Below are 27,171 nucleotides of genomic sequence, written 5' to 3'. Positions count from 1 at the left end.
TATTATGACAGACCAGCTAGATCTACTGTCTCTATTATATTATGACAGACCAGCTAGATCTACTGTCTCTATTATATTATGACAGACCAGCTAGATCTACTGTCTCTATTATATTATGACAGACCAGCTAGATCTACTGTCTCTATTATATTATGACAGACCAGCTAGATCTACTGTCTCTATTATATTATGACAGACCAGCTAGATCTACTGTCTCTATTATATTATGACAGACCAGCTAGATCTACTGTCTCTATTATATTATGACAGACCAGCTAGATCTACTGTCTCTATTATATTATGACAGACCAGCTAGATCTACTGTCTCTATTATATTATGACAGACCAGCTAGATCTACTGTCTCTATTATATTATGACAGACCAGCTAGATCTACTGTCTCTATTATATTATGACAGACCAGCTAGATCTACTGTCTCTATTATATTATGACAGACCCAGCCGAGTTGAACTACTGAATATAAGATCAGCGTCAACTCACCATCAGTACGACCAAGAATATGTTTTTCGCGATGCGGATCCTGTGTTCTGCCTTACAACCAGTGTAACCGAGTGGATTACATGCAGCGACCAAAAAAACGACTCAGAAAAAGAGGGAAACGAAGCGGTCTTCTGGTCAGACTCCGGAGACGGGCACACCGTGCACCACTCCCTAGCATTCTTCTTGCCAATGTCCAGTCTCTTGACAACAAGGTTGATGAAATCCGAGCAAGGGTAGCATTCCAGAGGACATCAGAGACTGTAACGTTCTCTGCTTCACGGAAACATGGCTAACTGGAGAGACGCTATCCGAGCGGTGCAGCCAGCGGGCTTCTCCACGCATCGCGCCGACAGAAACAAACATCTTTCTGGTAAGAAGAGGGGCGGGGGCGTATGCCTTATGACTAACGTGACATGGTGTGATGAAAGAAACATACAGGAACTCAAATCCTTCTGTTCACCTGATTTAGAATTCCTCACAATCAAATGTAGACCGCATTATCTACCAAGAGAATTCTCTTCGATTATAATCACAGCCGTATATATCCCCCCAAGCAGACACATCGATGGCTCTGAACGAACTTTATTTAACTCTCTGCAAACTGGAAACGATTTATCCGGAGGCTGCATTCATTGTAGCTGGGGATTTTAACAAGGCTAATCTGAAAACAAGACTCCCTAAATTTTATCAGCATATCGATTGCGCAACCAGGGTGGAAAGACCCTGGATCATTGTTACTCTAACTTCCGCGACGCATATAAGGCCCTGCCCCGCCCCCTTTCGGAAAAGCTGACCACGACTCCATTTTGTTGATCCCTGCCTACAGACAGAAACTAAAACAAGAAGCTCCCACGCTGAGGTCTGTCCAACGCTGGTCTGACCAAGCTGACTCCACACTCCAAGACTGCTTCCATCACGTGGACTGGGAGATGTTTCGTATTGCGTCAGACAACAACATTGACGAATACGCTGATTCGGTGTGCGAGTTCATTAGAACGTGCGTTGAAGATGTCGTTCCCATAGCAACGATTAAAACATTCCCAAACCAGAAACCGTGGATTGATGGCAGCATTCGTGTGAACTGAAGGCGCGAACCACTGCTTTTAATCAGGGCAAGGTGTCTGGTAACATGACTGAATACAAACAGTGCAGCTATTCCCTCCGCAAGGCTATCAAACAAGCTAAGCGCCAGTACAGAGACAAAGTAGAATCTCAATTCAACGGCTCAGACACAAGAGGCATGTGGCAGGGTCTACAGTCAATCACGGACTACAGGAAGAAACCCAGCCCAGTCACGGACCAGGATGTCTTGCTCCCAGGCAGACTAAATAACTTTTTGCCCGCTTTGAGGACAATACAGTGCCACTGACACGGCCTGCAACGAAAACATGCAGTCTCTCCTTCACTGCAGCCGAAGTGAGTAAGACATTTAAACGTGTTAACCCTCGCAAGGCTGCAGGCCCAGACGGCATCCCCAGCCGCGCCCTCAGAGCATGCGCAGACCAGCTGGCCGGTGTGTTTACGGACATATTCAATCAATCCCTATACCAGTCTGCTGTTCCCACATGCTTCAAGAGGGCCACCATTGTTCCTGTTCCCAAGAAAGCTAAGGTAACTGAGCTAAACGACTACCGCCCCGTAGCACTCACATCCGTCATCATGAAGTGCTTTGAGAGACTAGTCAAGGACCATATCACCTCCACCCTACCTGACACCCTAGACCCACTCCAATTTGCTTACCGCCCAAATAGGTCCACAGACGATGCAATCTCAACCACACTGCACACTGCCCTAACCCATCTGGACAAGAGGAATACCTATGTGAGAATGCTGTTCATCGACTACAGCTCGGCATTCAACACCATAGTACCCTCCAAGCTCGTCATCAAGCTCGAGACCCTGGGTCTCGACCCCGCCTGTGCAACTGGGTACTGGACTTCCTGACGGGCCGCCCCCAGGTGGTGAGGGTAGGCAACAACATCTCCTCCCCGCTGATCCTCAACACTGGGGCCCCACAAGGGTGCGTTCTGAGCCCTCTCCTGTACTCCCTGTTCACCCACGACTGCGTGGCCACGCACGCCTCCAACTCAATCATCAAGTTTGCGGACGACACAACAGTGGTAGGCTTGATTACCAACAACGACGAGACGGCCTACAGGGAGGAGGTGAGGGCCCTCGGAGTGTGGTGTCAGGAAAATAACCTCACACTCAACGTCAACAAAACTAAGGAGATGATTGTGGACTTCAGGAAACAGCAGAGGGAACACCCCCATCCACATCGATGGAACAGTAGTGGAGAGGGTAGCAAGTTTTAAGTTCCTCGGCATACACATCACAGACAAACTGAATTGGTCCACTCACACAGACAGCATCGTGAGGAAGGCGCAGCAGCGCCTCTTCAACCTCAGGAGGCTGAAGAAATTCGGCTTGTCACCAAAAGCACTCATAAACTTCTACAGATGCACAATCGAGAGCATCCTGGCGGGCTGTATCACCGCCTGGTATGGCAACTGCACCGCCCTCAACCGTAAGGCTCTCCAGAGGGTAGTGAGGTCTGCACAACGCATCACCGGGGGCAAACTACCTGCCCTCCAGGACACCTACACCACCCGATGCTACAGGAAGGCCATAAAGATCATCAAGGACATCAACCACCCGAGCCACTGCCTGTTCACCCCGCTGTCATCCAGAAGGCGAGGTCAGTACAGGTGCATCAAAGCTGGGACCGAGAGACTGAAAAACAGCTTCTATCAAGGCCATCAGACTGTTAAACAGCCACCACTAACATTGAATGGCTACTGCCAACACACTGTCAATGACACTGACTCTACTCCAGCCACTTTAATAATGGGAATTGATGGGAAATGATGTAAATATATCACTAGCCACTTTAAACAATGCTACCTTATATAATGTTACTTACCCTACATTATTCATCTCATATGCATACGTAGATACTGTACTCTATATCATCGACTGCATCCTTATGTAATACATGTATCACTAGCCACTTTAACTATGCCACTTGGTTTACATACTCATCTCATATGTATATACTGTACTCGATATTATCTACTGTATCTTGCCTATGCTGCTCTGTACCATCACTCATTCATATATCCTTATGTACATCTTCTTTATCCCCTTACACTGTGTATAAGACAGTAGTTTTTTGGAATTGTTAGTTAGATTACTTGTTCGTTATTACTGCATTGTCGGAACTAGAAGCACAAGCATTTCGCTACACTCGCATTAACATCTGCTAACCATGTGTATGTGACAAATAAAATTTGATTTGATTTGATAATGACCTTTGTCGGAGCAGGGACACTATTGAAAACAGCTCATAAGGTAGGTAAGGTCCCACAAAATGGCTTCCCTCACCGGTGGACTCATGCAGGCGGTGCTCCTGGGCCAGGGCCATGTCGAAGTGGGCAGGGTGTCCGTGGCTCTCACACAGGGCAATGATGCGACACACGCACTCCACAGCGAAGACCCGCGTGGACCAGCGCAGGTTGGTGAAGGGCCCGCTGGACTCTGACGTGGTGTGGAAGACTGACGCGTCGTCGTCCCTCTCTCCCTCCTCCTCCTGGTTGGTCTCTACCGGGGCTGTGGATTCTGACACAACAAACCACAGAGACAGCTGGGGTGAAGTAGTATAGCCATCAACTTAAACTACATCCATGCGATAGATTGCATCAGTAAGGACAATATTTGGCGTCAAATAAAGTCCCTTTGACATCGGCCTTGTTGGGTAGAACACTACACCCAGTAACAGAAAGAGAAGGACGTCTCTTCCGTTTGACATCACACCCACCTGCAGAGGCAGACAGGACGTCTTTGCAGAGTTTGAGCCAGTGGGCCAGTTTCCCAGTGGCGATGGAACTCATCATATGGACCAGAGTCTCCTGGATGTCCTGACAGAGACGGGGGTCTGACTCCCGGTCCAGCAGGCTGAACAGAGCCCCCTCCAGACCCACCTCCTTAATGGTCACATCTGTGGAGGAGGAGACACTGGTCACAATGGGGCTTCTCTACAGCATATTATTAAGCTACTTAAAGTATGTTCATTATTCAAAAGTCCATTTGCACATGCTGAGCATTACAAGAAAATTATAGATTTGCTGGTGAATGTAAAGTGACCAGACATCTCGGCTTGTATCTCAGTGTGTTTGTGTCTCAAAGTGTGTGTTTTTTTTTGTCTCACCAAGATGTGTGTTGTCCCTGCGGGGCAGCTCCTTGACAAGGGCCACAGCATGCTCAGACACCTCCAGGGCTTCCTTCTGGGCCAGCTGTCTGAGACAGGCCACCACAGCACGACGCAGAGACAGGTACGAGCTGCACAGGTTCACCTAAACACACACCAAGCATATACGCACACGCAGAGACACACACACACACACACACACACTTAAGCAACTCAGCATATGAGGACTACATAGAGGTACTAAACACAGGTAGAGAGGGTGACCATTCTGTCTGTTTTAAAGTCAAAGTAGTACATCCCATCATCAAGAAGTGATTAGCACTTTGGTTGAAATATAACTGAATTAATAAACAGGACAGACGTGAACTGAGAGTGAGATCTCATTACAGGGCCCAGTCCATCCATGTTAACAGTCTGACTACTCTGTTCAAAACCCCAGTAGAAACACTATCATAGATAAGTTGTGGCCATATTCATTTTCAGCTAAACATCATGTTGGAACGGATACAAATAATTGCAGTGAGCAGCGAGCGAAACCGAAATAGAGATATTTCAGCTAAAAGCAATTATTTTCAGTTTGTGTGTCAACAACTGAATCCAAAATCATTTGGCCTGCTAACTGGAAAATCATATCAAACCAGGGGGAACAGAAAATAGAACAGAGTGTGAGTTCCAACACAGACGATAGACGACAAACAACGAGCAATAGAAATGTTATTAGCTCTCTGGGAGAGGACACTATTGACCAGTCCTCCCTGGTACCATGATGCTGTTAATCACCCTGTCATATCAAACAAACAGAAGCCTTTCCAGAGGATTCGCCTGGTCCCAGATCTACCTGTTCCGTCTTGCCAACTCCTATGGTCACGGTCATGCCTGAGTTGGCAAGACAGCACAAACAGAACTGGGACCAGGCTAGAGGAGTGTGGGAAATCAGAGGAACTGTGAAGGATAGTTTTACTTGTGCCAGTGACTACTTTATATTTGATTGATGCTATTTGATTGATGCTATTTAGACCTGTGTCATCAGATCAGTCTTTACAGCTTGTATGGTCATTTGGTCAAAGGTCATCATTCCTCAGAACTGATAGCAGAACACACTACTCCGATAAATAGAGCAACAAGCAGTTGACAGAGGCTCGTGGGGGATTGTTTTTACCCCTTGACCTACACTAGTGATCCGAATAGCCATCCAGTGTGAAGAAAGGAGGATTTTGAGAAAAGAGCCACTGACGCAAAAACAAATCCTTGGCACTACCCGTGGAGTAGAGGGCTGTGAGGGAGGGAATCGGCTCATGCTCGCTGTGGATGCCTGATAGGGTTAGTTCAAACTCACAGAAGAGAACCAAAATGACAAGAAAAATACAACCAAAGTGAAAATCAACAGGGTGACAAAGAAAACACTGCTAAGAAAGTAGGAGCAGTGCCAATAGCAAAATACAACTTGACACCGCAACTCCTGCAGGCAGGGGAAAGAACCTACCAACATAGAATAATCCAACAAGATTCCCTGTATGAGAGAGAATACACACGGTCACTACAGAGGAAGCCACTACAGAAACACTCACTGGGACAATATGGCTTAACAAGTTTAAAACTAAATTGATCACGTAATTTGCCCGACAGACAGAGAGGCGTGTTGGAGTGAGTGTGTGCATGACTGATTGCTGCCTGAGACTAATAGAATCCTTAGCTCAATAGCTTAGCATTAGCCAGGAATGACATTAGCTAATTATCGACCTAGGTATGAAACAGCTTCTCATTAGCATTAGCTACCTAGAACCTTGGTACAGTTCAGGATTCGCTTGGGGCCACTACTCACACAGAGGCTGGGCACCAGGCTCGCCAGGTTGACGTGGCGCGGGGCGAACATGTGCAGCTGCTGCAGACAGGAGATGGCCTGGGCCTCGACTAGACAGTCTGGACTGTCCTGCATCACCGCACAGCCCACCAGGCACGACGTCCGCAGGGCCGACACAGACTGGCCCTCGCCTGGGGCACAGAATGGGTCAGACACTAATACACATACCAGGGTTAGGGCACACCTACTGTGTAGTGCCAGTTCTACAGTCTTAAAAAAAAAAAAAAAAAAAAACATAGAAAAGGTGAAAGCTGGATATTGAGTGAAATTATGAATTACGTGCAGCAATATTATGAATATTACATTTTGCAATACAATCCAAGAAATCAAATGTATTTTCTCTGGTATTAGATTTCTACTTCCCAGTGACTCAGTGTGTGACTATGAGGTGAGTAGAGTCACCTTGTAGGTCAGGTCCCAGGGTGGTGACGAGGGCGTTGAGGCAGCGGCCCAGGCTCTGGTGGACCTCTACGTGGGTAGGGGGGATAGACAGCAGCAACCTCAGCACCAGGGTGAAGCTAGCCTCCACATGGCCATGGTACAAAGGACCAGCATGATCTATCACCATGGACAGAGAGTGCAGCGCCCACCTCTGGTACAGACAAAGAGGAAACAAGATTCATTGGTTGAGACAACTCTACATGTTGACAGAGACTGTTTCCGGTTATACCTTTTCAATGTCTTTTTAAGCTGTGGAAGTGACGCAAAGGGTCCGTTCATACTTCTGGAACGTTTGTAAACCGCTGTTTTGTGTGTGGCGGTAGAAACAAACTCTGAAGTAAATCTGCTTGGTAATCATTACTGTACCTGGACCTCAGGGGAGGTGCTGTCCTGGGACAGGGTGAAGAGGATGCCCACACAGGCAGACAAGTGCTGGGGAGAGCTGATGCCCCCTACATAGCGGTACAGGGAACCCAGCGCCAGGGCATGACCCGTACGAGTCACAGCATCCCGGGCTGTCTTCAACCTGGTGGGGGTGAGATGGGATCAATCTGAGGTCCTATGCACTGTCCAACTGCTAAACGGATGTCCAACCAACACACAAACGTCACAACATTAACTTAGAACACACCCTAAAATGGACCATGCAAGGCATTGCAATATCACCGATCCTGGTTGATATTTTGAGACTGGTGCCAGTGTGCTAGTACATTTATATCTTCCACTTGAGTAATTTAGCAGAAGCTCTTATCCAGAGATCTGACAATTAGCACATTCTTATTAAGATCCACTGGGGTGGAGCAGAACTGAGATCACCGTGTCCAGCAGGGCTGAGAGGGAGGAATACCACAGAAGAAGAGAAGTTAAAAATGTGTCAAAACTATACTCTTAGACAACCACATTACAGCACCATGAGATTAATTTAAGATACTTCCTTGAAGAGGTAGGGTTTCAGATATTTTTGGGAATATGGGCAGGGACTTTGCGGTCCTACATTGAGGGGGCAAACTGCTTCCACCATTGGGATTGGGGTGCCAGGACAGAGAAGAGCTTTGAAGAGGTATGTAGCCTACGGTGTGTGTGGAATGGGGTTGGGGGTTGACCACTCACTTGTCGAAGCTGACCAGGGTCATGGAGACGGTGAATGCAGGGTCGTTGACCACCTGTACCAAGCGAGACAGTCCCTCAGCAGCCATGCAGCGCAGCAGGGGGTTCGAGCTCTCCAGAGCCCCCACCAACAGACCCAGAGCTGGCTTCCGAACCTCTTCTGGACCCAAACCTACCCGACTGGAGCCTAGGTGCTGTACACAGAGAAAGGAGAGAGGGGTTAACAACTGTGGGGATATCCACAAATTGTAATCGCATAGTTTGTCATAAAAAAGGAAATTGCACAATGACATTGCACTTGTTACATCATTGATGAAATTGTGTGAGAAAAAAAAAGCATTATCATTCACCTATAGACAATGTCTGGAGACAAAAAACAAAACATTCTATCATATAGGTTGGTAATCCAAAGGCAAGGCTACTGGGGCTACCAATATGTCAGAGTTCAGACTCTGAGTGTATACCTTTAGGACACTGCAGAGGGCGGCAGTCACATGAGTCTGGACAGTCTGCTGACGAACACCCTTCAACTGCTTCAGAGACTCTGTGAACTGTTCCAGAATCTGTGTTCTGCAACAAGGAGAGACAGGCGATTAAGCACATAGAGCCACATAGTAAGAAACTTAGGCGGTTGGCATGTCTGTGTCAAAGTAGAGTGGGTGTACAAGTTTTACTATACTGTAATTGTGAGTATCAGAAGTCCTCACAAGAATAGTAAACCAACTAAAATTGAGAAGTGAGGACATTTTGCCAGTCCTCACTTGTTTAGGTTTAGGGTTAGAATTAGGAGTTAATGTTAGGATTAGGGAAAATAGGATTTTGAATGGGAATCAATTGTTGGTCCGTTAAAAGTCCTCACAAGTAGAGGAAGACATAGTGAGTGAGTGTACCTCAGTGGGACGATGATGTGGGGAAAAATGACTCCAAAGAGCTGTATGGCAGCTGTGGTTAGGGCAGCAGGCGGGGGTAGGGGGGCGGGAACATCCTGGCATTTCACACAGATGGTGAAGGTGTCGTACTCCAGGGTCCCTCCTCCAACACTGCTCCCCTGTAACTGCAACAGACACAACACAGCAAGGTCACACACCTAGGTCTCCACACACACACACACACACACACACACACGTCTTTCTCTACGCACACAGACAGCACTACGTTTGAATGGCTGCATCTCAATCCTAAAGGTTTGTTTGTCCTCCTTCACAGATGCACACAATCTCTATGGTTTCACAGCACCAAGTGATTGAGTGTGACAGAGATCCAATACATTAGTTGTATTTGTAATGATATGGTGACAACTCCCTTCGGCCTCTGACAGACCTGCTCTTCTATGTAGTGCTGGTCCATGTCCTGCAGAGCGGGGCCCAGTAGTGCCAGGTCATCACTGTGACAGAGGGGTGGTAGTAACGTCAGCTCTGAACACACCACGTTCTCTGGCCCAGTGATGTCTGTCACCAGCTGCTTCAGCACGATGCCAAAACTCTCTGTGTGGATGGATGGGAGACATCAGGGTAACATATCTGAGGTTAGCAATCAATACCACAGCCTTAATGTCAACTTCATACCCCTGATAACTCCTTTGTCCCACCTCCCACACATGCGGTGACCTCACCCATTACAACCAGCATGTCCAGAGACACAACCTCTCTCATCATCACCCAGTGCCTGGGCTTAACCCCGCTGTACCCGCACCCCACCATACCCCTGTCTGCGCATTATGCCCTGAATATATTCTACCATGCCCAGAAACCTGCTCCTCTTATTCTCTGTCCCCAACGCTCTAGGCGACCAGTTTTGATAGCCTTTAGCCGCACCCTCATACTACTCCTTCTCTGTTCCACGGGTGATGTGGAGGTAAACCCAGGCCCTGCATGTCCCCAGGCACCCTCATTTGTTGACTTCTGTGATCGAAAAGCCTTGGTTTCATGCATGTCAACATCAGAAGCCTCCTCCCTAAGTTTGTTTTACTCACTGCTCTAGCACACTCTGCTAACCCTGATGTCCTTGCTGTGTCTGAATCCTGGCTCAGGAAGGCCACCAAAAATTCAGAGATTTCCATACCCAACTATAACATCTTCCGTCAAGATAGAACTGCTAAAGGGGGAGGAGTTGCAGTAAGAGATAGCCTGCAAAGTAATGTCATTTTCCAGGTCCATACCCAAACAGTTCGAACTACTAATTTTAAAAATTACTCTCTCCAGAAATAAGTCTCTCACTGTTGCCGCCTGCTACCGACCCCCCTCAGCTCCCAGCTGTGCCCTGGACACAATTTGTGAATTGATCGCCCCCCATCTAGCCTCAGAGTTTGTTCTGTTAGGTGACCTAAACTGGGATATGCTTAACACCCCGCCAGTCCTACAATCTAAGCTAGATGCCCTCAATCTCACACAAATCATCAAGGAACCCACCAGGTACAACCCTAACTCTGTAAACAAGGGCACCCTCATAGACGTCATCCTGACCAACTGGCCCTCCAAATACACCTCCGCTGTCTTCAACCAGGATCTCAGCGATCACTGCCTCATTGCCTGTATCCGCTACGGAGCCGCAGTCAAACGACCACCCTCATCACTGTCAAACGCTCCCTAAAACACTTCTGTGAGCAGGCCTTTCTAATCGACCTGGCCCGGGTATCCTGGAAGGACATTGACCTCATCCCGTCAGTTGAGGATGCCTGGTCATTCTTTAAAAGTAACTTCCTTACCATTTTAGATAAGCATGCTCCGTTCAAAAAATGCAGAACTAAGAACAGATACAGTCCTTGGTTCACCCCAGACCTGACTGCCCTCGACCAGCACAAAAACATCCTGTGGCGGACTGCAATAGCATCGAATAGTCCCCGGGATATGCAACTGTTCAGGGAAGTCCGGAACCAATACACGCAGTCAGTCAGGAAAGCTAAGGCCAGCTTCTTCAGGCAGAAGTTTGCATCCTGTAGCTCCAACTCCAAAAAGTTCTGGGACACTGTGAAGTCCATGGAGAACAAGAGCACCTCCTCCCAGCTGCCCACTGCACTGAGGCTAGGTAACACGGTCACCACCGATAAATCCATGATTATCGAAAACTTCAATAAGCATTTCTCAACGGCTGGCCATGCCTTCCGCCTGGCTACTCCAACCTCGGCCAACAGCTCTGCCCCCCGGCAGCTCCTCGCCCAAGCCTCTCCAGGTTCTCCTTTACCCAAATCCAGATAGCAGATGTTCTGAAAGAGCTGCAAAACCTGGACCCGTACAAATCAGCTGGGCTTGACAATCTGGACCCCCTATTTCTGAAACTTTCCGCCGCCATTGTCGCAACCCCTATTACCAGCCTGTTCAACCTCTCTTTCATATCGTCTGAGATCCCCAAGGATTGGAAAGCTGCCGCAGTCATCCCCCTCTTCAAAGGGGGAGACACCCTGGACCCAAACTGTTACAGACCTATATCCATCCTGCCCTGCCTATCTAAGGTCTTCGAAAGCCAAGTCAACAAACAGGTCACTGACCATCTCGAATCCCACCGTACCTTCTCCGCTGTGCAATCTGGTTTCCGAGCCGGTCACGGGTGCACCTCAGCAACACTCAAGGTACTAAACGATATCATAACCGCCATCGATAAAAGACAGTACTGTGCAGCCGTCTTCATTGACCTTGCCAAGGCTTTCGACTCTGTCAATCACCATATTCTTATCGGCAGACTCAGTAGCCTCGGTTTTTCGGATGACTGCCTTGCCTGGTTCACCAATTACTTTGCAGACAGAGTTCAGTGTGTCAAATCGGAGGGCATGCTGTCCGGTCCTCTGGCAGTCTCTATGGGGGTGCCACAGGGTTCAATTCTCGGGCCGACTCTTTTCTCTGTATATATCAATGATGTTGCTCTTGCTGCGGGCGATTCCCTGATCCACCTCTACGCAGACGACACCATTCTATATACTTTCGGCCCGTCATTGGACACTGTGCTATCTAACCTCCAAACAAGCTTCAATGCCATACAACACTCCTTCCGTGGCCTCCAACTGCTCTTAAACGCTAGTAAAACCAAATGCATGCTTTTCAACCGATCGCTGCCTGCACCCGCATGCCCAACTAGCATCACCACCCTGGATGGTTCCGACCTTGAATATGTGGACATCTATAAGTACCTAGGTGTCTGGCTAGACTGCAAACTCTCCTTCCAGACTCATATCAAACATCTCCAATCGAAAATCAAATCAAGAGTCGGCTTTCTATTCCGCAACAAAGCCTCCTTCACTCACGCCGCCAAGCTTACCCTAGTAAAACTGACTATCCTTCCGATCCTCGACTTTGGCGATGTCATCTACAAAATGGCTTCCAACACTCTACTCAGCAAACTGGATGCAGTCTATCACAGTGCCATCCGTTTTGTCACTAAAGCACCTTATACCACCCACCACTGCGACCTGTATGCTCTAGTCGGCTGGCCCTCGTTACATATTCGTCGCCAGACCCACTGGCTCCAGGTCATCTACAAGTCCATGCTAGGTAAAGCTCCGCCTTATCTCAGTTCACTGGTCACGATGGCAACACCCATCCGTAGCACGCGCTCCAGCAGGTGTATCTCACTGATCATCCCTAAAGCCAACACCTCATTTGGCCGCCTTTCGTTCCAGTACTCTGCTGCCTGTGACTGGAACGAATTGCAAAAATCGCTGAAGTTGGAGACTTTTATCTCCCTCACCAACTTCAAACATCAGCTATCTGAGCAGCTAACCGATCGCTGCTGCTGTACATAGTCTATTGGTAAATAGCCCACCCATTTTCACCTACCTCATCCCCATACTGTTTTTATTTATTTACTTGCTCTTTTGCACACCAATATCTCTACCTGTACATGACCATCTGATCATTTATCACTCCAGTGTTAATCTGCAAAATTGTAATTATTCGCCTACCTCCTCATGCCTTTTGCACACATTGTATATAGACTCCCCCTTTGTTTTCTACTGTGTTATTGACTTGTTAATTGTTTATTCCATGTGTAACTCTGTGTTGTCTGCTCACACTGCTATGCTTTATCTTGGCCAGGTCGCAGTTGCAAATGAGAACTTGTTCTCAACTGGCCTACCTGGTTAAATAAAGGTGAAATAAAATTAAAATAAATTTAAAAAATCAAGAGCACAATGCCAATTTACAGACAAGAATGTTGTCAAACTCTGTGTGGAAGGGGGAACAGAAGAGCCAGATGTCTGGGGTTAAGATAAGTGATTTTATATCAAATCAATTAACCTCAAACAGGTTAAGACCTTAACCAACAATGCAGTTCAAGAAATAGACTTCAAAAAAGTACTTACTAAATAAACTAAAGTAAAAAATAAAAAGTAACAATAACAAAAACAGGGGGTACCGGTACCGAGTCAATGTGCGGGGGTACAAGTTAGTAGAGGTAATTTGTACATGTAGGTAGGGGTAAAGTAACTATGCATAGATAATAAACAGAGAGTAGCAGCAGTGTACATATAGGTAGGGGTAAAGTGACTATGCATAGATAATAAACAGTGAGTAGCAGCAGTGTACATGTAGGTAGGGGTAAAGTAACTATGCATAGATAATAAACAGCGAGTAGCAGCAGTGTACATGTAGGTAGGGGTAAAGTAACTATGCATAGATAATAAACAGCGAGTAGCAGCAGTGTACATGTAGGTAGGGGTAAAGTGACTATGCATAGATAATAAACAGAGAGTAGCAGCAGTGTACATGTAGGTAGGGGTGAAGTGACTATGCATAGATAATAAACAGTGAGTAGCAGCAGTGTACATGTAGGTAGGGGTAAAGTAACTATGCATAGATAATAAACAGTGAGTAGCAGCAGTGTACATGTAGGTAGGGGTAAAGTGACTATGCATAGATAATAAACAGCGAGTAGCAGCAGTGTACAAAACAAATGGGGAGAGGGGGGTCAAATAAAGGCCATTATGTTTATTAGGATCTCCTTTAAACCACCAAAGGGCTAGTCTTCCAATGTATAAGCGTCTATGACTAGCAGTCACAGAGAGTAGCATTGAAAAGAGCTCTCACCTTCGTATGTCTTTGGGGGCAACAGAGCCAGGATCTCATAGACCCTCAGTCTGAAGACTACTGAGGTGTTTTTAATCAGGTTTCCATAGGATTTGATCAGAGTAGGCACCCTGCAATACACAAGCATATAGGTTTCAGCCCCCCCCCAAAAAAAAGGCAGCTTATTAAAACAGTCTCAAGTCAAGTATTACTCTTGTTTTTTCAGTTTGGTTAGAATTAACACGGTACACAATCCGCACTCAGAAGGAATGAGAGAAGCAGTTTGGCTGACTGTGTCCTTGAACAGTGAGCTGTTAAGTGGGGACTTGGCAAAGCACCAGAAATGTTCTTGGATATTGATCACCTAACACGGAGGTACTTTTAGCGCTAGTGGTATCCTTCGGGCCAGAACTAAGTGGCCGTCTTCATCAGTGATGATGTTTAAAGTCTCTCTGGTCAAATATCCATCCACATTAGCATACCACCTCATATGGAAACAAGTATTATGCAGAATTCTTTTTAGCATACTTAGGTGTACGAATACAAACATTGGAACATGGCCTATGACAGAGGTCTGGTGTGAGAACTTGGTGTGACTCACTTGGTGAGCAGAGCCACAGCACAGGCCAGGGGGGTCAGGAGACGACCTATGACATCATCAGTTAGGAGATCTCTGCAGTGAATCACCAGGCTCTTCATGGCTGGGACAAAACAACAACATATCAACATTAGGAGACATCAGATCGACCTAGAGGTGAAAATTAAAACTTAAACTAACATAAGCATTCAACTGAAACAACCCGGCTTGTGTTCAATGAACGGTGAGTATAGAAGAGTGCGCATCTCACCACACAGCGCCCCGGCGCGGCCCTCCAGGGTGACCTGCCAGGTGAAGTGGTCCCCACGGCGGAGCTCCATGTCCAGGTCTCTGATGGAGGGAGGGAAGGCACACCTCCACAGCACCAGCATCCTGGGGAGGTGGTGCTCAACCACCGCTGGACCTACAGACAATAATCAACCTTCATTCACACAGGCTAATCTCACTGAGATAAGATCCCTATTGCACACAAAGACAGCAGTAGTTGGCAAGGTGTGAGAAAGTCCCAGATCTGAAGATGTCTAACTGCCGAATAAAAACACCAATTTTTTTTTAAAATGAGGCCATTTATTCCCATTGGTCCAGCAAACACATCAGCAGAGGGTGGATGGACATACCTAGGGTATTGAGGGAGGAGAGCAGCAGCCAGCCAGCCTGTGTGCGTTGGATGGAGATGCGGCTGTTCTGAGTGGCTGAACGGAGCAGGTCCTCGGCCAGACCCATCACCACCTGGGAACAGAGGGTCACTTACCGTTTAGATACCTGTACTATTACATCCGCTCCCACTGATTTAGTGGAGCATCTGACTGAACTATGGAAGAGCCATTAAACAGACATAAATCACAAATAGTGTGCATACAAGGCCTCGACTATAAACAGGCCTATGTGTATTTGTTGCTAGCTCAAGGTTACCCAGACGAAGCCCAGTCCTTACATTGCCTTTAGTGTGGGGGATGCCCAGTGGGCAGTGCTGCACTGCCCCCAGCAGGGCGGCGATAGCGGAACTGTACCCGGCCACGGCCTCGGGGCAGGACTTGAGGGCGTTGAGTCTCTCTGCACAGCGGTCCAACAACACGGCCCCCTGGGAAGGCAGGGCCACGGCCACACAGCGTAGACACCAAGCAGCCGCTAACCGTGCTGACACACTGGGGTGGAGCAGAACTGAGATCACCGTGTCCAGCAGGGCTGGGAGGGAGGAATACCACAGAAGCAGAGAAGTTAAAATGTGTCAAAACTACACTCTCAGACAGGCACACACAGTATATTGAGCCTTGAGCATTTGTCTGTGAAACTTGGTAGGTAAAATATAATAAGATGTCTGGCTCTGTTCCACTGGTCTATTTTTATCCTGTCATAGAACCTTCATTAAGACTCCCAAGTGGCGCAGTGGTCTAAGGCACTGCATCTCAGGGCAAGAGGCGTCACTACAGTCCCTGGTTCGGCTGCATCACATCCGGCCGTGATTGGGAGTCCCATAGAGTGCCACATAATTGGCCCAGCCGGGGTAGGCCGCTATTGTAAATAAGAATTTGACTGACTTGCCTAGTTAAATAAAGGTTATATAAAACATATTTGTTGTTGAAGATGTAGACTAATGTTGTTTAGCACAGAGTCCTGAGTCAGCACAGCAGTCCAGGCGCTGTGACCTACTCACCTCCACAGTTTCTCTGCCCTCTCTTCTTTCTCTGTCACGCTCCCTCCCCTCCTCGCTGTCACCAACTCTCTCTCCCCCCCTCGCTGTCACCAACTCTCTCTCCCCCCTCGCTGTCACCAACTCGCTCTCCCCCATCTCTTATCACTCTCTCTACTCTCTTTGTCACCAACTCATCTTCATAGACCACTGAACACTCCCATGCATTACAGAGACTGCCCACATGGCATAAAAACCACACACAGCTTTTCCATAAGACCATTTAACGCAGATTCCTCAGGGGACAGAGCTGAAGAGACAAGAGACTGGGAACAAGTCTCTGTGCGTGTGTGTGTGTGTTCAGGCCCCACCTGTGCTGGTGTCAGTGAGTAGCGATGCAGCAGTAGAGGCCAGGCCCTGTACCAGGCTACCCAGCTCCAGCAGGGCACACACCAACACATGCTGACTGGCAGCTACGTCTGTGGTGGTGACCCGCGTCTCCACATTCCCATCACACATGGCCGCATCTGGAGGGAAAAGATGACCATGACCACCAAGGAAAAGCACTTCAGGAGTCCCCACTGTCAATCTGAAAGGCTGACATGCACATAATGACATCGTCGGGCCTGTATGAGATCATCATTCTTCTAACCACTCAACCAAAATTGGCACTTCATCAATTCGCCTTTCCTAGATTCCTTGCACCCTCCACCTTATTTCTCCCATCACATTGGAAGAGAAGATCCGAGGTCCCTCCACGCTGGCCTTCTCGTCCAATGCGTTTTGAGAAACAGGGAAGGAGAGGGCGTGACAAAAAGAAAATCCCCAAAAAATCAAGGAAAGACGAATTGGGGAAAAGCCTATGTACCATTCAAGAGGTGACATTTCTGATAACATCTTTCCGCAATCCATCCTTGTCAATCAATGTGTAATGGTCTATTAAAGCTTCCCCTCACCCACGGCCCTCTTCTGTTTGCCTATGGCCAGGCAGATCTCCTTGGCAGCAGCAATCTGGGCCTTCTCCCCCAGCAGAGAGCCCAGTGTGGCCCTGAGGATGAAGGAGATGCAGCGTCTGCAGCACACGGCATCTGCGGGAGTCTGGGTGGCCCGTGTTTGAGACACCAGCTCCATGAGCAGGACCAGCAGGGCGGAGAAGTTGGCCTCCAGCCACACGCCGCCCAGACACGACACAAACACCACACACGACTAGACAGAACAAGAACAAACTCAAAATCAAGAAAGAAAACAGTAAGTTGCGCCCAATACATATGAGCACATGTATAGAGCCAGGAAATTTCCTGACCCATGTGACCGGACCAGGAAAACCTACTGGGCCAAGTGTTTCCTGGTCAGGCCACGTGGTCAGAAAAACACTCATAGCCTAACATGTAGGATGGAGACAGAGAGAGCTGACCTGAGTGATGCCGATGCGGATGTCTTTGCTAACAGAGCTGGTTCCTTTGAGCTTGTCTCCACTGGCCCTGAGGAAGCCAGCCCCACCACGCAGGAACCCCCCAGTCAGCAGATCCATCACCTCCTCCAAGGAGCTGCGTCTGGAGCCCTGTCTGTGAGCTGGGAGGAGGACACGCAGAGGAAGAGAAGGGTCCATATTGTTTTATTTTCAACTATATTCTATGTTCTTTAATATACACTGCTCAAAAAAATAAAGGGAACACTTAAACAACACAATGTAACTCCAAGTCAATCACACTTCTGTGAAATCAAACTGTCCACTTAGGAAGCAACACTGATTGACAATAAATTTCACATGCTGTTGTGCAAATGGAATAGACAACAGGTGGAATTTATAGGCAATTAGCAAGACACCCCCAATAAAGGAGTGGTTCTGCAGGTGGTGACCACAGACCACTTCTCAGATCCTATGCTTCCTGGCTGATGTTTTGGTCACTTTTGAATGCTAGCGGTGCTTTCACTCTAGTGGTAGCATGAGAAGGAGTCTACAACCCACACAAGTGGCTCAGGTAGTGCAGCTCATCCAGGATGACAAATCAATGCAAGTTGTGGTAGGAAGGTTTGCTGTGTCTGTCAGCGTAGTGTCCAGAGCATGGAGGCGCTACCAGGAGACAGGCCAGTACATCAGGAGACGTGGAGGAGGCCGTAGGAGGGCAACAACCCAGCAGCAGGACCGCTACCTCCACCTTTGTGCAAGGAGGAGCAGGAGGAGCACTGCCAGAGCCCTGCAAAATGACCTCCAGCAGGCATGAAAAGTGCATGTGTCTGCTCAAACGGTCAGAAACAGACTACATGAGGGTGGTAGGAGGGCCCGACGTCCACAGGTAGGGGTTGTGCTTACAGCCCAACAACGTGCATGACGTTTTTCATTTGCCAGAGAACACCAAGATTGGCAAATTCGCCACTGGCGCCCTGTGCTCTTCACAGATGAAAGCAGGTTCACACTGAGCACATGGGACAGACGTGACAGTCTGGAGACGCCGTGGAGAACATTCTGCTACCTGCATCATCCTCCAGCATGACTGGTTTGGCGGTGGGTCAGTCATGGTGTGGGGTGGCATTTCTTTGGGGGGCCGCACAGCCCTCCATGTGCTCGCCAGAGGTAGCCTGACTTCCATTAGGTACCAAGATGAGATCCTCAGACCCCTTGTGAGACCATATGCTGGTGCGGTTGGCCCTGGGTTCCTCCTAATGCAAGACAATGCAAGACCTCATGTGGCTGGAGTGTGTCAGCAGTTCCTGCAAGAGGAAGGCATTGATGCTATGGACTGGCCCGCCGTTCCCCAGACCTGAATCCAATTGAGCACATCTGGGACATCATGTCTCGCTCCATGGGACATCATGTCTCGCTCCATGCACCACAGACTGTCCAGGAGTTGGCGGATGCTTTAGTCCAGGTCTGGGAGGAGATCCCTCAGGAGACCATCCGCCACCTCATCAGGAGCATGCCCAGGCGTTGTAGGGAGGTCATACAGGCACGTGGAGGCCACACACACTACTGAGCCTCATTTTGACTTGTTTTAAGGACATTACATCAAAGTTGGATCAGCCTGTAGTGTGGTTTTCCACTTTAATTTTGAGTGGGACTCCAAATCCAGACCTCCATGGGTTGATAAATTTGATTTCCATTGATAATTTGTGTGATTTTGTTGTCAGCACATTCAACTATGTAAAGAAAAAAGTATTTAATAAGAATATTTCATTCATTCAGATCTAGGATGTGTTATTTTAGTGTTCCTTTATTTTTTTGAGCAGTGTAGTTTCTTCTAAATCCCACATTACAATCCCACACAAGTAAGAAACACAGTTAAAAGCAGACAGTTTAATCCCAAAACCTCAACAATCGCGATTCTACCAACTCTTGTCATCCATTGTAGCCTACTGTACCAGTGGGTTGTTTGGGCTCTACGGCTGTGGCCAGCAGGGTACCCAGCAGTTTGGAGATGGCCACACGCACATCGTAGTTAGAGCTCTCAAACGCCCTGAAGCAGAGCGTGGCTACGTTCTCCAACTCTGAAGTCCACAGAAACACAGCCTCTCTCTGCAGCTCCAGAAGACACTGCCAGACATCACACAGACATTTAGAAACATACACGGACGGCAAATATGTTACATACACCGTCTTATCTACAGTTGAAGTCGGAAGTCTACATACAATTAGGTTGGAGTCATTAAAACTTGTTTTTCAACCACTCCACAAATTTCTTGTTAACAAACTATAGTTTTGGCAAGTCGGTTAGGTCATCTACTTTGTGCATGACACAAGTAATTTTTCCAACTATTGTTTACAGCCAGATTATTTCACTGTATCACAATTCCAGTGGGTCAGAAGTTTACATACACTAAGTTGACTGTGCCTTTAAACAGCTAGGAAAATTCCAGAAAATTATTACATGGCTTTAGAAGCTTTTGATAGGCTAATTGACATCATTTGAGTCAATTGGAGGTGTACCTGTTGACGTATTTCAAGGCCTACCTAAAAAACTCAGTGCCTCTTTGCTTGACATCATGGAAAAATCAAAAGAAATCAGCCAAGACCTCAGAAAACACATTGTAGACCTTCACAAGTCTGGTTCATCCTTGGGAGCAATTTCCAAATGCCTGAAGTTACCACGTTCATCTGTACAAACAATAGCACGCAAGTATAGACACCATGGGACCACGCAGCCGTTACACTGCTCAGGAAGGAGACGCGTTCTGTCTCCTAGAGATAAACGCACCTTAATGCGAAAAGTGCAAGTCAATCCCAGAACAGCAGCAAAGGGCCTTGTGAAGATGCTGGAGGGCACAGGTACAAAAGTATCTGTATCCACAGTAAAACTAGTCCTATATTGACAAAACCTGAAAGGCCGCTCAGCAAGGAGGAAGCCACTGCTCCAAAACCGCCATAAAAAAGCCAGACTATGGTTTGCAACTGCACATGGGGACAAAGATTGTACTTTTTGGAATAATGTCCTCCGATCTGATGAAACAAAAATAGAACTGTTTGGCCATAATGACCATCGTTATGTTTGGAGGAAAAAGGGTGAGGCTTGCAAGCCGAAGAACACCATCCCAACCGTGAAGCACGGGGGTGGCAGCATCATGTTCTGGGGGTGCTTTGCTGCAGGAGGGACTGGTGCACTTTACAAAATAGATGGCATCATGAGGTAGGAAAATTATGTGGATATATTGAATCAACATCTCAAGACATCAGTCAGGAAGTTAAAGCTTGGTCGCAAATGGGTTTTCCAAAAGGACGATGACCCCAAGCATACTTCCAAGGTTGTACAAAATGGCTTTAGGACAACAAAGTCAAGGTCGTGGAGTGGCCATCACAAAGCCCTGACCTCAATCCTATAGAAAATTTGTGGGCAGAACTGAAAAAGTGTGTGCGAGCAAGGAGGCATACAAACCTGACTCAGTTACACCAGCTCTGTCAGGAGGAATGGGCCAAAATTCACCCCATTTATTTTGGGAAGCTTGTGGAAGGCTACCCGAAACATTTGACCCAAGATAAACTATTTAAAGGCAATGCTACCAAATACTAATTGAGTGTATGTTAACTTCTGACCCACTGGGAATGTGATGAAAGAAATAAAAGCTGAAGTAAATCACTCTCTGCTATTATTCTGACATTTCACATTCTTAAAATAAGTGGTGATCCTAACTGACCTAAGACAGGGAATTTTTTCTAGAATTGAATGTCAGGAATTGTGAAAAACTGAGTTTAAATGTATTTGGCTTAGGTGTATGTAAACTTCCAACTTCAACTGTATATGAAAAATCAACAAAAAAAGACACGCATCTGTGTGAAATGAAGCTCAATTGAATGACCATGGTCTTAACTTTGTTGATTCAGTGAGACCAAAAGAACATAAAATGACAGTAATGTATTGCCTAACTTGATAGCGCCATCAGCCATACAGTGTATGCCCCATGGTTGAGGGAGGAATGCATGTTTGAATGACATATGTCCTAACACAATGTAGAATGAGAACAATGTGTAATATGCTTAACGTGGTAGCACCATCAGCTGGCTATACAGTTTATGTATTCCCCATGAGTTTGGAGCAGAGGCAGTTTAGCTGGAGGGAGGAAAGCGGTAGGCAGTAGCTACCTTGGCGGCAGCACAGCGCACGGCCATGGAGCGGTCGGTGAGACAGGCGCGTGTAGCCTTGTAGATGTCTCTGTGACAGGGCACGGCGCTGACCCCCAGGCCCCTCAGGATCTTCTCCACGCTCAGCATGATCTCATAGCGGCCCTGGGACTGGAGCACGGACAGACAACACAATTCTTCAGTGGTCCTGTGTGGCTCAATTGGTAAGAGCTTGGCAACAGCCATGCCAAGGTTGTGGGTTCAATCCCCGAAGGGATTACATACGCTACACATACTGAAAATATAGGCACTCACTGTACTTTAAGTCGCTTTGAATAAAAGTGTCTGCTCAGTGGCATAAACCTCAACATAGGGGCCCCACAAGAGTAGCGTGCTCAACCCCCTCCTATACTCCCTGTTCACCCATGACTGCGTGGCCACACACGCCTCCAACTCAATCATCAAGTTTGCAGTCAACACAACAATAGTAGGCCTGATTACCAACAATGACGAGACAGCCTACAGGGAGGAGGTGAGGGCCCTGGGAGAGTGGTTCAAGAAAAATAATCTTTCACTCAACCTCAACAAAACAAAGGAGCTGATTGTGGACTTCAGGATACAGCAAAGGTAGCCCCTATCCACAGTGGAGAAGGTGGAAAGCTTCAAGTTCCACGGCGTACACAACACTGACAATCTGAAATGGTCCACCCACACAGTGTGGTGGAGAAGTCACAACAGCGCCTCTTCAACCTCCGGAGGCTGAAGAAATTCGGCTTGGCACCTAAAACCCTCAAAATTTTACAGATGCACAATTGAGGGCATCCTGTCGGTTCCATCACCACCTGGTACGGCAACTGCATCACCCGCAACCGCAGAGCTCTCCAAAGGGTAGTTGCAGTCTGCCCAAAGCATCACTGGGGGCAAATTACCTGCCCTCCAGGACACCTACAGCACCCGATGTCACAGGAAGGCCAAAAAGATAATTAAGGACATCAACCACCCGAGACACGGCCGGTTCACTACACTATCTTCCAGAAGGCGAAGTCAGGGCAGGTGCATCAAAGCTGGTACCGAGACTGAAAAACAGCTTCTATCTCAAGCCCATCAGACTGCTAAATAGCCATCACTAGCCGGCTACCACCCGTTTACTCAACCCTGCACCTTAGAGGCTGCTGTACTATATACATTTACTTGGAATCCCTGACCACTTTAATAATGGAACACTAGTCACATTAATAATGTTTAAATAATGTTTACACACGGCTTTACTCATCTCATATGTATATACTGTATGCTATTCTACTGTATTTTAGTCAACACCACTCAGACATTGCTCAAGCTAATATTTATATATTTCTTAATTCCATTATTTTACTTCTATATTAGTGCGTATTGTTGTGAACTGTTAGATACTACTGCACTGTTGGAGCTAGGAACACAAGCATTTAGCTACACCCGCAATAACATCTGCTAAATATGTGTATGCGACCAATACAATTTGAACATTAAGAACACCTGCTCTTTCCATGACATAGACTGACCAGGTGAATCCAGGTGAAAGATATGATCCCTTGTTGATGTCACTAGTTAAATCCACTTCAATCCGTGTAGATGAAGGGGAGGAGACTGGTTAAAGGCCTTGAGATAATTGAGACATGGATTGTGTATGTGTGCCATTCAGAGGGTGAAAGGGCAAGGCAAAAGAAGTTTAAGTGCTTTTGAACAGGATATGGTAGTAGGTTCCAGGCACACCGATTTGTGTCAAGAAGTGCAACGCTGCTTGGTTTTACACACAAAAGTTTCCCGTGTGTATCAAGAATGGTCCACCACCCAAGGGACATCTAGCCAACTTGACACAACTGTGGGAAGCATTGGAGTCAACATGGGCTAGCATCCCTGTGGAAGGCTTGACACCTTCAAGAGTCCCTGCCCCGACAAATTGAGGCTATTCTGAGGGCAAAAAGGGGGATGCAACTCAAAATTAGGAAGGTGTCCTTAATGTTTTCTTATACTCAATGTCTATCAGCTATTCAGACATAAAACACTGGCCTTCATATTGCCACTGGCTAGCACAGTGGTATATCAATACATTTTTGCATTACCATTGCAGATCCTTTAAATTGTACACTCACCTCTGCAGACTTTATGGCCTTCAACAAATTTGCCAAAGTCTCTTTAAATGTGTTGACAAGCAAACGGCCAAGCTGTTCATAAAGGGCACCCAGACAGGCAATGGCTGCCCTATAGACAAAAAAAAGGAAATCAGTTACAAAGTTATTTCAGATGTTGAAAATACCATTCCTCTTGACTGCACAGTGCACCCACTGTGTAATCCAAAGTCTTCTGTTTTGTTTTGTTTTAATTTAAAAGAAGTTCATTACATACTAGTAATGCTACTGTATGAATTTTGCCATTTCGGTGAACAGTAGTTAATCATAACAAGATTGATTTCAACAGCCATGTAAACATGGAATGTCATAGAAGCTTTAAGGTATCCCCATGAGTAACAAACATTATAATCATTAATGTGTAATCAGTCTGATAATTGATATGCACCATCACCCCTCTATAACTGATGGGGATTTCAGCTGCCGCAATCTACTGTACTTACAGTCGAGTTGGCAGGTAGCTGGGTGAGTCGTCCTTGCTGCGGATGATGTCATTGCACCTGTCCACCGTGTGGCTGGAGGTGAGTGAGTCTCCCACCCTGTAGAGCAGGGCCAGGCAGTGGGCTAGGAGCCATCGGGTCGGGGGGCCCGGAGAACCAATCAGAATCCCAGTCAACTGTTCGACCAGACACTTCTGGTTCTTCTTCACATCCGCCTGGGAGAAAATACACTCAGTTCAGTTAATTTATTTGGCCTTTCACAAGAATTTGTCTTGCATTCAAGAGCACTGAGTTAAAGTCAACATGAAACCATCAACATTTATTGACAACATGACATAGATGAGTAATGACATAAAACAGATCTCACAGTCAGGCAGCCCTATTTTTGTATGATGAGCAACTGATGTTTTTAATGGGATACTTTGGGATATTAGCATTGAGACCCTATATCTACTTCCCCAGAATCAGCTGGAACTCGTGGATACCATTTGCTAAATGATAGTGGCTACTGGCAGGACAAATCACATCAACATTTCATCTGTAGTTCATTTTTTTCTTCATGACACAGAACCAGCAGAGCAGACCATGATTTAGCCTTTACAGCACTCACTGCTTTAATCACGCCTAGAAAGACATACTGACTGGCATCCTGCTAAAAGAGACGGCCCCAGAAAAAGCACTGGGCTAATCTCAGCCTGTTCAAATGGCTCTCTTTTGATCTGACTCTGCTTAGGAATGCACCAAGCGCTGTCTGTCACAGGGAGGCCATTATCTGCAAGCACCCACTGGGCTCTCCCCTAGTCTCCTCCTTTCCTTATTCCTCTCACCCTGTCTGCAGCAGGGAGCAGCTTCTTCAGGAAGCGCAGCCACTCAAAGACAAATTCAGCCCTCTGGTGTTCTCCCAACTGGCTGCATGCCTCCTCGTTCAGGAGCAAACTGTGGGCTCGTTCCATTCTCCTCCCTCCTTCCCCTCCTCTTGCAGCCGCTCTAGGCCACAGTCTCTGCCTCCCTCTGAGCCGGACAAATTCCAAACTTCAGCCAAAAACAGAAAAGGACGGCTTCTTCCCTCTCACTGCGGGAAAAAACTGCTCTGTTCCATCAAGACCTGGAAAACCTGCAAGACATCAGTAAAGAGACTCAGAGTTCATACTCCAATATATGTGAAAGGGGACACTCCTCGTGATAAAATGCACCGCAACCAGGTCACTCAAACAGAACAATTATATTGACGTTGACAAATAGCCAAATCTTGATCTCCTGCAAAGTAGGGCTGTCAAGTGAAGGGCACGGTTCTTCCTTGTTTTTTTTCGAGGAGTGGAAAAACGTTTATCTGGAACAGTACAGGCAATGAATTATTCAGACAGTCATCCCACAGGATCAGTGCAGAGTGTGCTGTTAGCTAGATCATCATACATTATTCTATTGAGAGGGCTCATTCAGGGAGGGGAATCACGTCTATTTTACACCTATGCTGACTAGTTACTAATCTAGCTAATAACGTTACCCCTCACTCCAACTTCTCGTTTCTTATGACCTGATGACTCAGTTAGCTAGCACTAGCTTTGATGACAGATGTAACAGATGTCAAATATCGTGAGCACAATGTCAAATAGAGAGCAGGACATACAGCAATAACGTTAGCCAAGATCCGGCCGAATTGTGTAACATTCAAGCCAGCCAGCTAGATAACTTACGTTACTAGCCAGCCATATTCTCCAGCTTTTCCCAACGACGTTAGCTGGCTAACGCTAGTTAACTGCCAGTTACAGGCAGAGCAGTCTTCGCTAGTTTGTAAAGAAAGACAGGCTACAACTAGCTAGCTAACATATGCATTCCTATATGAGGTTAGCTAGCACTGCAAGCTAACGTTAACTTTACCACAGCTAGCAAAACATAGTGACGTTAGCTAGCTAACGTTAATGTTGGCACGCAAACGTATCTATCAATACATCCATCCTAAATAAAGACAAACGTAAAAGCTGTACCTGTGGCGAAAACTTAACTATGTATTTGATGCAACTTCGGGTGAGATGTTGATGTTTCGGTCCAAGATAATATTTATTTGTAGCTACACTGGCGAAGTGAACACATCTGCCGCTTTTCAACTAGGAATAATCGAGCGCAGAAACATCGATTGAAGTGCCAAAGTTGACATTTCAGGAGAATAAATCGATACAGACACTTTCAACCCATTTCCTTCAACATATTGTGCCACAGGTTGTACCAGACTGTGAAAAACAGGGTTGAGGTTCCTGGGAAGAAATAAGTAGACAAAATAACCAGAGGTAAACTGTAAAGTCGTGGCCAAAGGTTTTGAGAATGACACAAATATTAATTTCTACAAAGTTTGCTGCTTCAGTGTCTTTAGATATTTGTGTCAAAGGCTTTTATTGACAATTACATGAAGTTGATGCAGAGTCAATATTTGCAGTGTTGACCCTTCTTTTTCAAGACCTCTGCAATCCGCCCTAGCATGCTGTCAATTAACTTCTGGGCCACATCCTGACTGACGGCAGCCCATTCTTGCATAATCAATACTTGGAGTTTGTCAGAATTTGTGGGCTTTTGTTTGTCCACTCGCCTCTTGAGGGTTGACCAAAAGTTCTCAATGGGATTAAGGTCTGGGGAGTTTCCTGGCCATGGACCCCAAAAAATCGATGTTTTGTTCCCCGAG

At 46.8% G+C, this 27,171-nt stretch overlaps 1 protein-coding gene across 2 annotated transcripts in view; it reads right to left on the bottom strand.

Annotated features, from left to right (window-relative positions):
* The window catches only part of heatr5a (HEAT repeat containing 5a), a 53,990-nt gene extending 27,354 nt beyond the window's left edge, over window positions 1–26,636 (bottom strand). Inside the window, exons 1-25 of one of the 2 annotated variants that reach the window (XM_024412873.2) lie at window positions 26,483–26,636; window positions 25,325–25,611; window positions 24,501–24,712; window positions 24,022–24,130; window positions 21,911–22,060; window positions 19,699–19,870; window positions 17,753–17,910; window positions 17,295–17,544; window positions 16,710–16,865; window positions 15,643–15,893; window positions 15,326–15,437; window positions 14,959–15,111; window positions 14,712–14,811; window positions 14,132–14,241; window positions 9,438–9,601; window positions 9,008–9,171; window positions 8,582–8,687; window positions 8,121–8,311; window positions 7,377–7,536; window positions 6,972–7,161; window positions 6,531–6,700; window positions 6,192–6,218; window positions 4,709–4,853; window positions 4,319–4,498; window positions 3,886–4,119 (exon numbers count right to left, since the gene is read on the bottom strand). In XM_024412873.2, the coding sequence (XP_024268641.1) occupies window positions 3,886–4,119; window positions 4,319–4,498; window positions 4,709–4,853; window positions 6,192–6,218; window positions 6,531–6,700; window positions 6,972–7,161; window positions 7,377–7,536; window positions 8,121–8,311; window positions 8,582–8,687; window positions 9,008–9,171; window positions 9,438–9,601; window positions 14,132–14,241; window positions 14,712–14,811; window positions 14,959–15,111; window positions 15,326–15,437; window positions 15,643–15,893; window positions 16,710–16,865; window positions 17,295–17,544; window positions 17,753–17,910; window positions 19,699–19,870; window positions 21,911–22,060; window positions 24,022–24,130; window positions 24,501–24,712; window positions 25,325–25,450 (3,790 nt within the window). In that variant the 5' untranslated portion in view covers window positions 25,451–25,611; window positions 26,483–26,636. The remainder of the gene's footprint in view (window positions 1–3,885; window positions 4,120–4,318; window positions 4,499–4,708; window positions 4,854–6,191; window positions 6,219–6,530; window positions 6,701–6,971; window positions 7,162–7,376; window positions 7,537–8,120; window positions 8,312–8,581; window positions 8,688–9,007; window positions 9,172–9,437; window positions 9,602–14,131; window positions 14,242–14,711; window positions 14,812–14,958; window positions 15,112–15,325; window positions 15,438–15,642; window positions 15,894–16,709; window positions 16,866–17,294; window positions 17,545–17,752; window positions 17,911–19,698; window positions 19,871–21,910; window positions 22,061–24,021; window positions 24,131–24,500; window positions 24,713–25,324; window positions 25,612–26,482) is intronic. The other variant, XM_024412874.2, reaches the window with a different exon arrangement.
* Between the last annotated feature and the right edge of the window lie 535 nt (window positions 26,637–27,171).

Source organism: Oncorhynchus tshawytscha, linkage group LG11, assembly GCF_018296145.1.
Source record: "Oncorhynchus tshawytscha isolate Ot180627B linkage group LG11, Otsh_v2.0, whole genome shotgun sequence".
Taxonomy (NCBI): domain Eukaryota; kingdom Metazoa; phylum Chordata; class Actinopteri; order Salmoniformes; family Salmonidae; genus Oncorhynchus; species Oncorhynchus tshawytscha.
The sequence above is the reverse complement of the archived record's forward strand: the minus strand, read 5'-3'. Positions and strand labels throughout refer to the sequence as shown.